The 12,576-nt window shown below is 46.4% G+C and overlaps 1 protein-coding gene across 1 annotated transcript in view; it reads left to right on the forward strand.

The window, feature by feature from the left end:
* Positions 1–12,576, forward strand: part of LOC112237791 (protein unc-13 homolog A) — a 121,633-nt gene that overhangs the window by 81,149 nt on the left and 27,908 nt on the right. Inside the window, 8 exon segments of the mRNA XM_042329593.1 lie at positions 6,583–6,717; positions 7,369–7,496; positions 8,407–8,492; positions 8,595–8,721; positions 8,855–8,951; positions 10,434–10,577; positions 10,825–10,911; positions 11,183–11,260. Of these exon segments, the coding sequence (XP_042185527.1) occupies positions 6,583–6,717; positions 7,369–7,496; positions 8,407–8,492; positions 8,595–8,721; positions 8,855–8,951; positions 10,434–10,577; positions 10,825–10,911; positions 11,183–11,260 (882 nt within the window).

Genomic DNA, 12,576 nt, shown 5'->3' on the forward strand with positions numbered 1-12,576 from the left:
GCTTTGTAGGCCTCCTTGCTCGCACACACTTTCAGTTCTGCCCACAAATGTTCTGTAGGATTGAGGTCAGGGCTTTGTGATGGCCACTCCAATACCTTGACTTTGTTGTCCTTAAGCCATTTTGCCACAACTTTGGAAGTATGCTTCAAAATCAAATCAAATCAAATCAAATCAAATTTTATTTGTCACATACACATGGTTAGCAGATGTTAATGCGAGTGTAGCGAAATGCTTGTGCTTCTAGTTCCGACAATGCAGTAATAACGAGCAAGTAATCTAACTAACAATTCCAAAAAAAAACTACTGTCATACACAGTGTAAGGGGATAAAGAATATGTACATAAGGATATATGAATGAGTGATGGTACAGAGCAGCATAGGCAAGATACAGTAGATGATATCGAGTACAGTATATACATATGAGATAAGTATGTAAACCAAGTGGCATAGTTAAAGTGGCTAGTGATACATGTATTACATAAGGATGCAGTCGATGATATAGAGTACAGTATCAACGTATGCATATGAGATGAACAATGTAGGGTAAGTAACATTATATAAGGTAGCATTGTTTAAAGTGGCTAGTGATATATTTACATCATTTCCCATCAATTCCCATGATTAAAGTGGCTGGAGTAGAGTCAGTGTCATTGACAGTGTGTTGGCAGTAGCCACTCAATGTTAGTGGTGGCTGTTTAACAGTCTGATGGCCTTGAGATAGAAGCTGTTTTTCAGTCTCTCGGTCCCAGCTTTGATGCACCTGTACTGACCTCGCCTTCTGGATGGCAGCGGGGTGAACAGGCAGTGGCTCGGGTGGTTGATGTCCTTGATGATCTTTATGGCCTTCCTGTAGCATCGGGTGGTGTAGGTGTCCTGGAGGGCAGGTAGTTTGCCCCCGGTGATGCGTTGTGCAGACCTCACTACCCTCTGGAGAGCCTTACGGTTGAGGGCGGTGCAGTTGCCATACCAGGCGGTGATACAGCCCGCCAGGATGCTCTCGATTGTGCATCTGTAGAAGTTTGTGAGTGCTTTTGGTGACAAGCCGAATTTCTTCAGCCTCCTGAGGTTGAAGAGGTGCTGCTGCGCCTTCCTCACGATGCTGTCTGTGTGAGTGGACCAATTCAGTTTGTCTGTGATGTGTATGCCGAGGAACTTAAAACTTGCTACCCTCTCCACTACTGTTCCATCGATGTGGATGGGGGGTGTTCCCTCTGCTGTTTCCTGAAGTCCACAATCATCTCCTTAGTTTTGTTGACGTTGAGTGTGAGGTTATTTTCCTGACACCACACTCCGAGGGCCCTCACCTCCTCCCTGTAGGCCGTCTCGTCGTTGTTGGTAATCAAGCCTACCACTGTTGTGTCGTCCGCAAACTTGATGATTGAGTTGGAGCGTGCGTGGCCACGCAGTCGTGGGTGAACAGGGAGTACAGGAGAGGGCTCAGAACGCACCCTTGTGGGGCCCCAGTGTTGAGGATCAGCGGGGAGGAGATGTTGTTGCCTACCCTCACCACCTGGGGGCAGCCCGTCAGGAAGTCCAGTACCCAGTTGCACAGGGCGGGGGTCGAGACCCAGGGTCTCGAGCTTGATGACGAGCTTGGAGGGTACTATGGTGTTGAATGCCGAGCTGTAGTCGATGAACAGCATTCTCACATAGGTATTCCTCTTGTCCAGATGGGTTAGGGCAGTGTGCAGTGTGGTTGAGATTGCATCGTCTGTGGACCTATTTGGGCGGTAAGCAAATTGGAGTGGGTCAAGGGTGTCAGGTAGGGTGGAGGTGATATGGTCCTTGACTAGTCTCTCAAAGCACTTCATGATGACGGATGTGAGTGCTACGGGCGGTAGTCGTTTAGCTCAGTTACCTTAGCTTTCTTGGGAACAGGAACAATGGTGGCCCTCTTGAAGCATGTGGGAACAGCAGACTGGTATAGGGATTGATTGAATATGTCCGTAAACACACCGGCCAGCTGGTCTGCGCATGCTCTGAGGGCGCGGCTGGGGATGCCGTCTGGGCCTGCAGCCTTGCGAGGGTTAACACGTTTAAATGTCTTACTCACTTCGGCTGCAGTGAAGGAGAGACCGCATGTTTCCGTTGCAGGCCGTGTCAGTGGCACTGTATTGTCCTCAAAGCGGGCAAAAAGTTATTTAGTCTGCCTGGGAGCAAGACATCCTGGTCCGTGACTGGGCTGGGTTTCTTCCTGTAGTCCGTGATTGACTGTAGACCCTGCCACATACCTCTTGTGTCTGAGCCGTTGAATTGAGATTCTACTTTGTCTCTGTACTGGCGCTTAGCTTGTTTGATAGCCTTGCGGAGGGAATAGCTGCACTGTTTGTATTCAGTCATGTTACCAGACACCTTGCCCTGATTAAAAGCAGTGGTTCGTGCCTTCAGTTTCACACGAATGCTGCCATCAATCCACGGTTTCTGGTTAGGGAATGTTTTAATCGTTGCTATGGGAACGACATCTTCAACGCACGTTCTAATGAACTCGCACACCGAATCAGCGTATTCGTCAATGTTGTTGTCTGACGCAATACGAAACATCTCCCAGTCCACGTGATGGAAGCAGTCTTGGAGTGTGGAGTCAGCTTGGTCGGACCAGCGTTGGACAGACCTCAGCGTGGGAGCTTCTTGTTTTAGTTTCTGTCTGTAGGCAGGGATCAACAAAATGGAGTCGTGGTCAGCTTTTCCGAAAGGGGGCGGGGCAGGGCCTTATATGCGTCGCGGAAGTTAGAGTAACAATGATCCAGGGTCTTTCCACCCCTGGTTGCGCAATCAATATGCTGATAAAATTTAGGGAGTCTTGTTTTCAGATTAGCCTTGTTAAAATCCCCAGCTACAATGAATGCAGCCTCCGGATAAATCGTTTCCAGTTTGCAGAGAGTTAAATAAAGTTCGTTCAGAGCCATCGATGTGTCTGCTTGGGGGGGGATATATACGGCTGTGATTATAGTCGAAGAGAATTCTCTTGGTAGATAATGCGGTCTACATTTGATTGTGAGGAATTCTAAATCAGGTGAACAGAAGGATTTGAGTTCCTTTATGTTTCTTTCATCACACCATGTCACGTTAGTCATAAGGCATACGCCCCCGCCCCTCTTCTTACCAGAAAGATGTTTGTTTCTGTCGGCGCGATGCGTGGAGAAACCCGTTGGCTGCACCGCTTCGGATTGCGTCTCTCCAGTTAGCCATGTTTCCGTGAAGCAAAGAACGTTACAGTCTCTGATGTCCCTCTGGAATGCTACCCTTGCTCGGATTTCATCAACCTTGTTGTCAAGAGACTGGACATTGGCAAGAAGAATGCTAGGGAGTGGTGCACGATGTGCCCGTCTCCGGAGTCTGACCAGAAGACCGCTTCGTTTCCCTCTTTTTCTGAGTCGTTTTTTTTTTTTTGGTCGCTGCATGTGATCCACTCGGTTACACTGGTTGTAAGGCAGAACACAGGATCCGCATCGCGAAAAACATATTCTTGGTCGTACTGATGGTGAGTTGACGCTGATCTTATATTCAGTAGTTCTTCTCGGCTGTATGTAAAGAAACCTAAGATGACCTGGGGTACTAGTGTAAGAAATAACACGTAAAAAAACAAAAAACTGCGTAGTTTCCTAGGAACGCGAAGCGAGGCGGCCATCTCTGTCGGCGCCGGAAGTTCTATGGGGTCATTGTCCATTTGGAAGACTCATTTGCGACCAAGCTTTAACTTCCTGACTGATGTCTTGAGATGTTGCTTCAATATATCCACATAATTTTCCTTCCTTCCTCATGAAGCCATCTATTTTGTGAAGTGCACCAGTCCCTCCTGCAGCAAGCACCACCATAACATGATGCTGCCACACCCGTGCTTCACGGTTGGGATGGTGTTCTTCGGCTTGCAAGCCTCCCCCTTTATCCTCAAAACATAACAATGGTCATTATGGCCAAACAGTTCTATTTTTGTTTCATCAGAACAGAGGACATTTCTCAAAAAGTACGATCTTTGTCCCCATGTGCAGTTGCAAACCGTAGTCTGGCTTTTTTTATGGCGGTTTTGGAGCAGTGGCTTCTTCCTTGCTGAGCGGCCTTTCAGGTTATGTCGATATAGGACTCGTTTTATTGTGGATATAGATAATTTTGTACCTGTTTCCTCCAGCATCTTCACAAGGTCCTTTGCTGTTGTTCTGGGATTGATTTGCACTTTTGGCACCAAAGTACGTTCATCTCTAGGAGACAGAACGCGTCTCCTTCCTGAGCGGTATGACGCCTGCATGGTCCCATTGGGGTTTATACTTGCGTACTATTGTTTGTACAGATGAACGTGGTACCTTCAGGTGTTTGGAAATTGCTCCCAAGGAGGAACCAGGCTTGTGGAGGTCTACAATTTTTTAGCTCATTTATTTTGATTTTCCCATGATGTCAAGCAAAGAGGCACTGAGTTTGAAGGTAAGCCTTGAAATACATCCACAGGTACACCTCCAATTGACTAAAATTATGTCAATTAGCCTATCAGAAGTTTCTGAAGTCATGACATAATTTTCTGGAATTTTCCAAGCTGTTTAAAGGCACAGTCAACTTAGTGTCTGTAAACCTCTGACCCACTGGAATTGTGATACAGTGAAATAATCTGTAAATAATAGTCTGTAAACAATTGTTGGAAAAATGACTTGTGTCATGCACAAAGTAGATGTCCTAACTGACTTGCCAAAACTATAGTTTGTTAACAAGAAATGTGTGGAGTGGTTGAAAAATGAGTTTTAATGACTCCAACATAAGTGTATGTAAACTTCTGACTTCAACTGTATGTGTAGGTTTAGTTTATTAAAGTGACTATGCATAGATGACAACAGAGAGTGGCAGTGGTGTGGAGAGGGGGGGGGGCGGGGAAATGCAAATAGTCTGGCTAACCATTTGACTAGATGTTTAGGAGTCTTATGGCTTGGGGGTAGAAGCTGTTTAGAAACCTCTTGGACCTAGACTTGGCGCTCCGGTACCGCTTGCCGTGTGGTAGCAGAGAGAACAGTCTATGACTAGGGTGGCTGGACTCTTTGACAATTTTTAGGACCTTCCTCTGACACCGCCTGGTAAAGAGGTCCTGGATAGCAGGAAGCTTGGCCCCAGTGATGTATTGGGCCTCTGTAGTGCCTTACGGTCGGAGGCCGAGCAGTTGCCACACCAGGCAGTGATGCAACCAGTTAGGATGGTGCAGCTGTAGAACCTTTTGTGGATCTGAGGGCCCATGCCAAATCTTTTCAGTCTCCTGAGGGGGAATAGGTTTTGTCGTGCCCGCTTCACAACTGTTTTGGTGTGCTTGGACCATATTAGTTTGTTGGTGATGTGGACACAAAGGAACTTGTAGCTCTCAACCTGCTCCACTACAGCCCCGTCGATGAGAATGGGGACGTGCTCAGTCCTCTTTTTCCTGTAGTCCACAATCATCTCCTTTGTCTTGATCACGTTGAGGGAGAGGTTGTTATCCTGGCATCACATGGCCAGGTCTCTTACCTCCTCCCTATAGGCTGTCCCGTTGTTGTCGGTGATCAGGACATGATCTGTTGTGTCATCTGCAAATTTAATGATGGTGTGGAGTCGTGCCTGGCCGCGAAGTCGTGAGTGAACAGGGAGTACAGGAGGGGGCTGAGCACACACCCCTGAGGGGCCCCTGTGTTGAGGATCAGCGTGGCAGATGTGTTGTTACCTACCCTCACCACCTGGGGGAGGCCCGTCAGGAAGTCCATGATCCAGTTGCATAGGGAGGTGTTTAGTCCCAGGGTCCTTAGCTTAGTAATGAGCTTTGAGGGCACTATGGTGTTGAACGCTGAGCTGTAGTCAATGAAAAGTATTCTCACATAGGTGTTCCTTTTGTCCAGGTGTGAAAGGGTAGTGTGGAGTGCAATAGAGGCTGCATCATCTGTGGATCTGTTGGAGCGGTATGCAAATTGAGTGGTTCTAGGGTTTCTGGGATGATGGTGTTGATGTGAGCCATGACCAGCCTTTCAAAGAACTTCATGTGGGGATGTTGACAGACTGTGTGCTTTTAAAAGTGAGATTTTCACTGGTCAGTTACTTTAAGGTCAACGGCATCAACAACATTTTGCAGTGGCCATCAGTCTCTGGACTTCAACCCCATTGAAAACCTGTGGTTTGAATTGGAGAGGGCAGACCATAAGTGCAGATGAAGGATATCAAGGATCTAGAAATATTCTGTATGGAGGACTGGTCTAAGATCCCTCCCACTGTGTTTTCCAGTCTCATCAAATATATTTTGTAAAAGCTTTGTGCCGTTATCCTCACAAGGTATTGAAAAAAGGGGTGCCAATAATTGTTTTGCTCCTCAGGGTAGCCTAGTGGTTAGAGCGTTGGACTAGTAACCGGAAGGTTGCAAGTTCAAATCCCCGAGCTGACAAGGTACAAATCTGTCGTTCTGCCCCTGAACAGGCAGTTAACCCACAGTTCCTAGGCCGTCATTAAAAAAAATGAATTTGTTCTTAACTGACTTGCCTAGTTAAATAAAGGTCAAATAAAAATCTTTATCAAGAGTGACAATGTTTTGGAACTGACTGGTCATTCTAATGCTAAACTAACTGACCTCTGACCCTCCTGTGTGATCAGGTCCAGGAGCTGCAGAGCCCCCCCAGGGCCAGTCAGGTGGTGAAGGACTGTGTTAAAGCCTGTCTCAACTCCACCTACGAATACATCTTCAACAACTGTCATGAACTCTACAGCAGAGAGTACCAGACAGACCCTGTGAGTATGTGTGTTTGTGTGTTTATGTGCGTGTGTGTGTGCACATTGTTGTGGCAGAAATGGGGTGAGTTGTTGTAACTTCTGAAGTGTTATGGTCTGTTCTGTGTTGGACTGTGATGCTATGCCTGTTATAGACTCCTGGTATGTCTGCACCCTAACACAAGGCCAATGTGTTCCGGAACTGTTGCTTGTATAAAGAACTGTTGTGTAAACAATATGATTGTATTATTACCTCTATCTCCCTCGCTATATAAGAGACATGGAACCATGTACTCTGGGAGCTCCTTCCCTGACTGAGATCAGAGAGGGATCTCCCTCGCTATATAAGAGACATGGAACCATGTACTCTGGGAGCTCCTTCCCTGACTGAGATCAGAGAGGGATCTCCCTCGCTATATAAGAGACATGGAACCATTTACTCTGGGAGCTCCTTCCCTGACTGAGATCAGAGATGGATCTACCTGCTGCTTGAATCTATTAAAGATTCACTATTATCATTATAAATTAGTCTCTGCCTAATCTTTGGATCGAATTTTCAACATCAACGTGAGCGCATACATTTGTGTGTGTGTTTTTGTGTGTTTGTGTATGTGTGTTCACATGAGTGCTTGCCTGTGTGTATGTCTGTCTGACCTTCCTCTCTCTCTCCAGGCTAAGGCTGACGTTCCAGAAGAGCAGGGTCCCAGTATCAAGAACTTGGACTTCTGGTCAAAACTCATCACCCTCATCGTCTCCATCATAGAGGAAGACAAGAACTCCTATACACCCTGTCTCAACCAGTGAGTCTCTCTGTCTCTGTCTCTCTACCTCCCCCTCTCTCTCTCTCTCTCTCAATTCAATTCAATTCAATTCAGGGGGATTTATTGGCATGGGAAACGTGTTGACATTTCCAAAGCAAGTGAGGTAGATACTATACAAAAGTGAAATAAACAATAAAGATGTATATTAAACATTACACATACAGAAGTTTCAAAACAATAAAGACATAACAAATGTCATATTACGTATATATACAGTGTTGTAACAATGTACAAATGGTTAAGGGTACACAAGGGATAATAAATAATCATAAATATGGGTTGTATTTACAATGGTGTTTGTTCTTCACTGGTTGTCCTTTTCTCGTGGCAACAGGTCACACATCTTGCTGCTGTGATGGCACACTGTGGTATTTCACCCAGTAGATATGGGAGTTTATCAAAATTGGGTTTGTTTTCAAATTCTTTGTGGATCTGTGTAATCTGAGGGAAATATGTGTCTCTAATATGGTCATACATTGGGCAGGAGGTTAGGGAGTGCAGCTCAGTTTCCACCTCATTTTGTGGGCAGTGAGCACATAGCCTGTCTTCTCTTGAGAGCCATGTCTGCCTACGGCGGCCTTTCTCAATAGCGAGGCTATGCTCGCTGAGTCTGTACATAGTCAAAGCTTTCCTTAATTTTGGGTCAGTCACAGTGGTCAGTGGTCAGTATTCTGCCACTGTGTACTCTCTGTTTAGGGCCAAATAGCATTTTAGTTTGCTCTGTTTTTTTGTTAATTCTTTCCATGTGTCAAGTAATTATCTTTTTGTTTTCTCATGATTTGATTGGCTCTAATTGTGTTGCTGTCTCTCTCTCTCTCTCTCTCTCTCTCTCTTTCTCTCTCTGTCTCTGTCTCTCCCTCTCTGAACACTGTTCTCCTGTCCCGCGCAGGTTTCCTCAGGAACTGAATGTGGGCGTGATCAGTGCAGAGGTCATGTGGAACATGTTTGCTCAAGATATGAGATATGCCATGGAGGGTAAGTGTGTGTGTGCGTGCGTCTGTGTGTGAGATTGTGTACCTGTGTGTACTATGAATGAATATGTTCCAAATCTTCCCTACTATTCTCTATCATTCTCAGAGCATGAGAAGAACCGGCTGTGTAAGAGTGCTGATTACATGAACCTGCACTTCAAGGTGAAGTGGCTCTACAACGAATACTGCAAAGAGCTGCCCACCTTCCAGAAACGTGTACCGGAGTACCCAGCGTGAGTCTTCTTTATCTCATCTTATTCAGCTCTTTTTTTATGGAAAGTCCATTGATTTTTGTATTTTTTTTTTGGGGGGGGTGTTATCACATAATGAGAGATTTTTGTGGACCCCTTCTCTGCCGCCTCATAGGTGGTTCGAGCCGTTTGTCATCCAGTGGTTGGACGAGAACGAGGAAGTGTCCAGAGACTTCCTGCACGGTGCCCTAGTGAGGGACACAAAGGACGGGGTAAATTCACATCTATTTCCTTTCTGAGATATGTTTTGTTTTACAGGCCCCTATTTATGTGGCATTTGCTAGTCAATACATGGTCAAATTGTAATTATGTAGTTATTTCTCAATAATAATAACTTTAAAGTAACTTTATACATGATGATAAGCTATGTCTGTGTAGGTCTATTAGACCAGTTGCAATATGCAGTTTCACTGGACAAGCTGCAAAGGGTGTAAACACCCAACACAGAAGTTACTGCTCCCTCTATCTATCCCTCCCTCTATCTATCCCTCCCTCTATCTATCCCTCCCTCCCTCCCTCTATCTATCCCTCCCTCTATCTATCCCTCCCTCCCTCCCTCCCTCCCTCTATCTATCCCTCCCTCTATCTATCCCTCCCTCTATCTATCCCTCCCTCCCTCTATCTATCCCTCCCTCTATCTATCCCTCCCTCCCTCCCTCTATCTATCTATCCCTCCCTCTATCTGTCCCTCCCTCCCTCCCTCCCTCTATCTATCCCTCCCTCTATCTATCTATCTATCCCTCCCTCCCTCCCTCCATCTATCCCTCCCTCCCTCCCTCCCTCCCTCCCTCCCTCCCTCCCTCCCTCCCTCCCTCCCTCCCTCCCTCCCTCCTCCCTCCCTCCCTCCCTCCCTCCCTCCCTCCCTCCCTCCCTCCCTCCCTATCTATCTATCTATCTATCTATCTATCTATCTATCTATCTATCTATCTATCTATCTATCTATCTATCTATCTATCTATCTATCTATCTATCTATCTATCTATCTATCTATCTATCTATCTATCTATCTATCTATCTATCTATCTATCTATCTATCTATCTATCTATCTATCTCTCTCTCTCTCTCTCTCTCTCTCTCTCTCTCTCTCTCTCTCTCTCTCTCTCTCTCTCTCCCTTCATCTGTCTCTCTCTCTCTCTCCTTCATCTGTCTCTCTCTCTCTCTCTCCCTTCATCTGTCTCTCTCCTTCATCTGTCCCTCTCCCTTCATCTGTCCCTCTATCCCTCCCTTCATCTGTCCCTCAACACCCTCCTTCTCTCTCTCTCTCTCTCTCTCTCACACACACACACACACACACACACACACACGTGCACGCTCATGCGCACACACAATCGGGTCAATGTAGATGAGTAGGCTCTCTCCCCCCATTCGTCAGTGGTCCTTGGGGTCCAATTACTGTTGCCTACAGCAGTTTCCTGTCCCACCGCCACCCCCCCCCTTCACGACATGATCAATAATCCTCTAATGACAGGGGTGTTAATGAGGCCTCTGCTCCCCATCATATCACTAATCACCATTCACCTGATGAAGAGAGGAACCAGCCACACACACTGTCCATTCATAGAGAATGTATTGGCTTGAGAAAGGGGGCATCCCTCTCCTGTTCTTTGAAGTGTGGGGATCCCAGTAGTGCCTTTTGTTAGATATCCGAGTGCTTTTTAACCCCCCACCCCCCTGCCTCTCTTACCCCATACAGTTCCAGGTGACGTCAGAGCATGCTCTGTTCTCCTGTTCAGTGGTGGATGTGTTCTCTCAGCTCAACCAGAGCTTTGAGATCATACGCAAGTTAGAGTGTCCTGACCCCCAGATCGTAGGCAACTACATGAAGAGATTCGCCAAGGTACCACCCTTAGGCCTTACCAATATGGCCGACAATAACACTGATATGGTTAGATGATGCAGAAGATGCTCATTCAGATGATAAACATCTCTCCCTTTCTCCGTATCTCTCTCTCTGTATCTCTGTATCTTTCTCTCTCTGTATATCTCTTTCTCTCTCTGTCTCGCTCTGTATCTCTGTATCTCTCTCTCTATCTCTCTCTCTCTCTCTCTCTCTCTCTCTCTCTCTGTATCTCTCTCTCTCTTAGACCATCGGGAACGTTCTGCTGTCCTATGCTGAGATCATTTCCAAAGAGTTCCCTAAACAATGTGGGAACAAAGAGAAAGAGAAAGTGGTAGGTTAGGGAAACTGTGTGTGTGTAAGGGCAGGAGTGTTTGATTAGCTAAATGTGGTCTAAAGGGAGAAGCTGGACTGGCTCCCAGGGGAACTAAGTCTTCCAAAGGACTGACTCATCTATAGTAAACACTCACTGAGCCTCCTGTCTGTCTGTCTGTCTGTCTGTCTTGTTTGTATCAGCAAGATACAACTTATCTCTCTCTGCTCATATCCGCAAGATACAGAGAGATATGTAAAATATGATCTCTCCTTATTTGTGTCTTCTTCAGCCCTGCATCATCATGAATAACATCCAACAGCTTAGAGTGCAGCTGGAGAAGATGTTTGAGGCCATGGGAGGCAAAAATGTGAGTCTGTCAACGTCCACGTCCATCACTCCAACCTCTATGAGCCATCACTCAGACCTCTATGAGCCATCACTCAGACCTCTATGAGCCATCACTCAGACCTCTATGAGCCATCACTCAGACCTCTATGAGCCATCACTCAGACCTCTATGAGTCATCACTCAGACCTCTATGAGCCATCACTCAGACCTCTATGAGCCATCACTCCAACCTCTATGAGCCATCACTCAGATCTCTATGAGCCATCACTCAGACCTCTATGAGTCATCACTCAGACCTCTATGAGTCATCACTCAGACTTCTATGAGCCATCACTCCAACCTCTATGAGCCATCACTCAGAACTCTATGAGTCATCACTCCAACCTCTATGAGCCATCATTCAGACCGCTATGAGCCATCACTCAGACCTCTATGAGCCATCACTCAGACCTCTATGAGCCATCACTCAGACCTCTATGAGCCATCACTCCGACCTCTATGAGCCATCACTCAGAACTCTATGAGTCATCACTCAGACCTCTATGAGTCATCACTCAGACCTCTGAGTCATCACTCAGACCTCTATGAGTCATCACTCAGATCTCTGAGTCATCACTCCAACCTCTATGAGCCATCACTCAGAACTCTATGAGTCATCACTCAGACCTCTATGAGCCATCACTCCAACCTCTATGAGCCATCACTCAGACCTCTATGAGCCATCACTCAGACCTCTATGAGCCATCACTCAGACCTCTATGAGCCATCACTCAGACCTCTATGAGCCATCACTCCGACCTCTATGAGCCATCACTCAGAACTCTATGAGTCATCACTCAGACCTCTATGAGCCATCACTCAGACCTCTATGAGTCATCACTCAGACCTCTATGAGTCATCACTCAGACCTCTATGAGCCATCACTCAGACCTCTATGAGTCATCACTCAGACCTCTATGAGTCATCACTCAGACCTCTATGAGCCATCACTCCAACCTCTATGAGCCATCACTCAGAACTCTATGAGTCATCACTCAGACCTCTATGAGCCATCACTCCAACCTCTATGAGCCATCACTCAGACCTCTATGAGCCATCACTCAGACCTCTATGAGCCATCACTCAGACCTCTATGAGCCATCACTCCGACCTCTATGAGCCATCACTCAGAACTCTATGTCATCACTCAGACCTCTATGAGTCATCACTCAGACCTCTGAGTCATCACTCAGACCTCTGAGTCATCACTCAGACCTCTCTGAGTCATCACTCAGACCTCTATGAGCCATCACTCAGATCTCTGAGTCATCACTCAGACCTCTATGAGTCATCACT

This window comes from Oncorhynchus tshawytscha, linkage group LG10, assembly GCF_018296145.1.
Source record: "Oncorhynchus tshawytscha isolate Ot180627B linkage group LG10, Otsh_v2.0, whole genome shotgun sequence".
NCBI classification, from domain to species: Eukaryota; Metazoa; Chordata; class Actinopteri; order Salmoniformes; family Salmonidae; genus Oncorhynchus; species Oncorhynchus tshawytscha.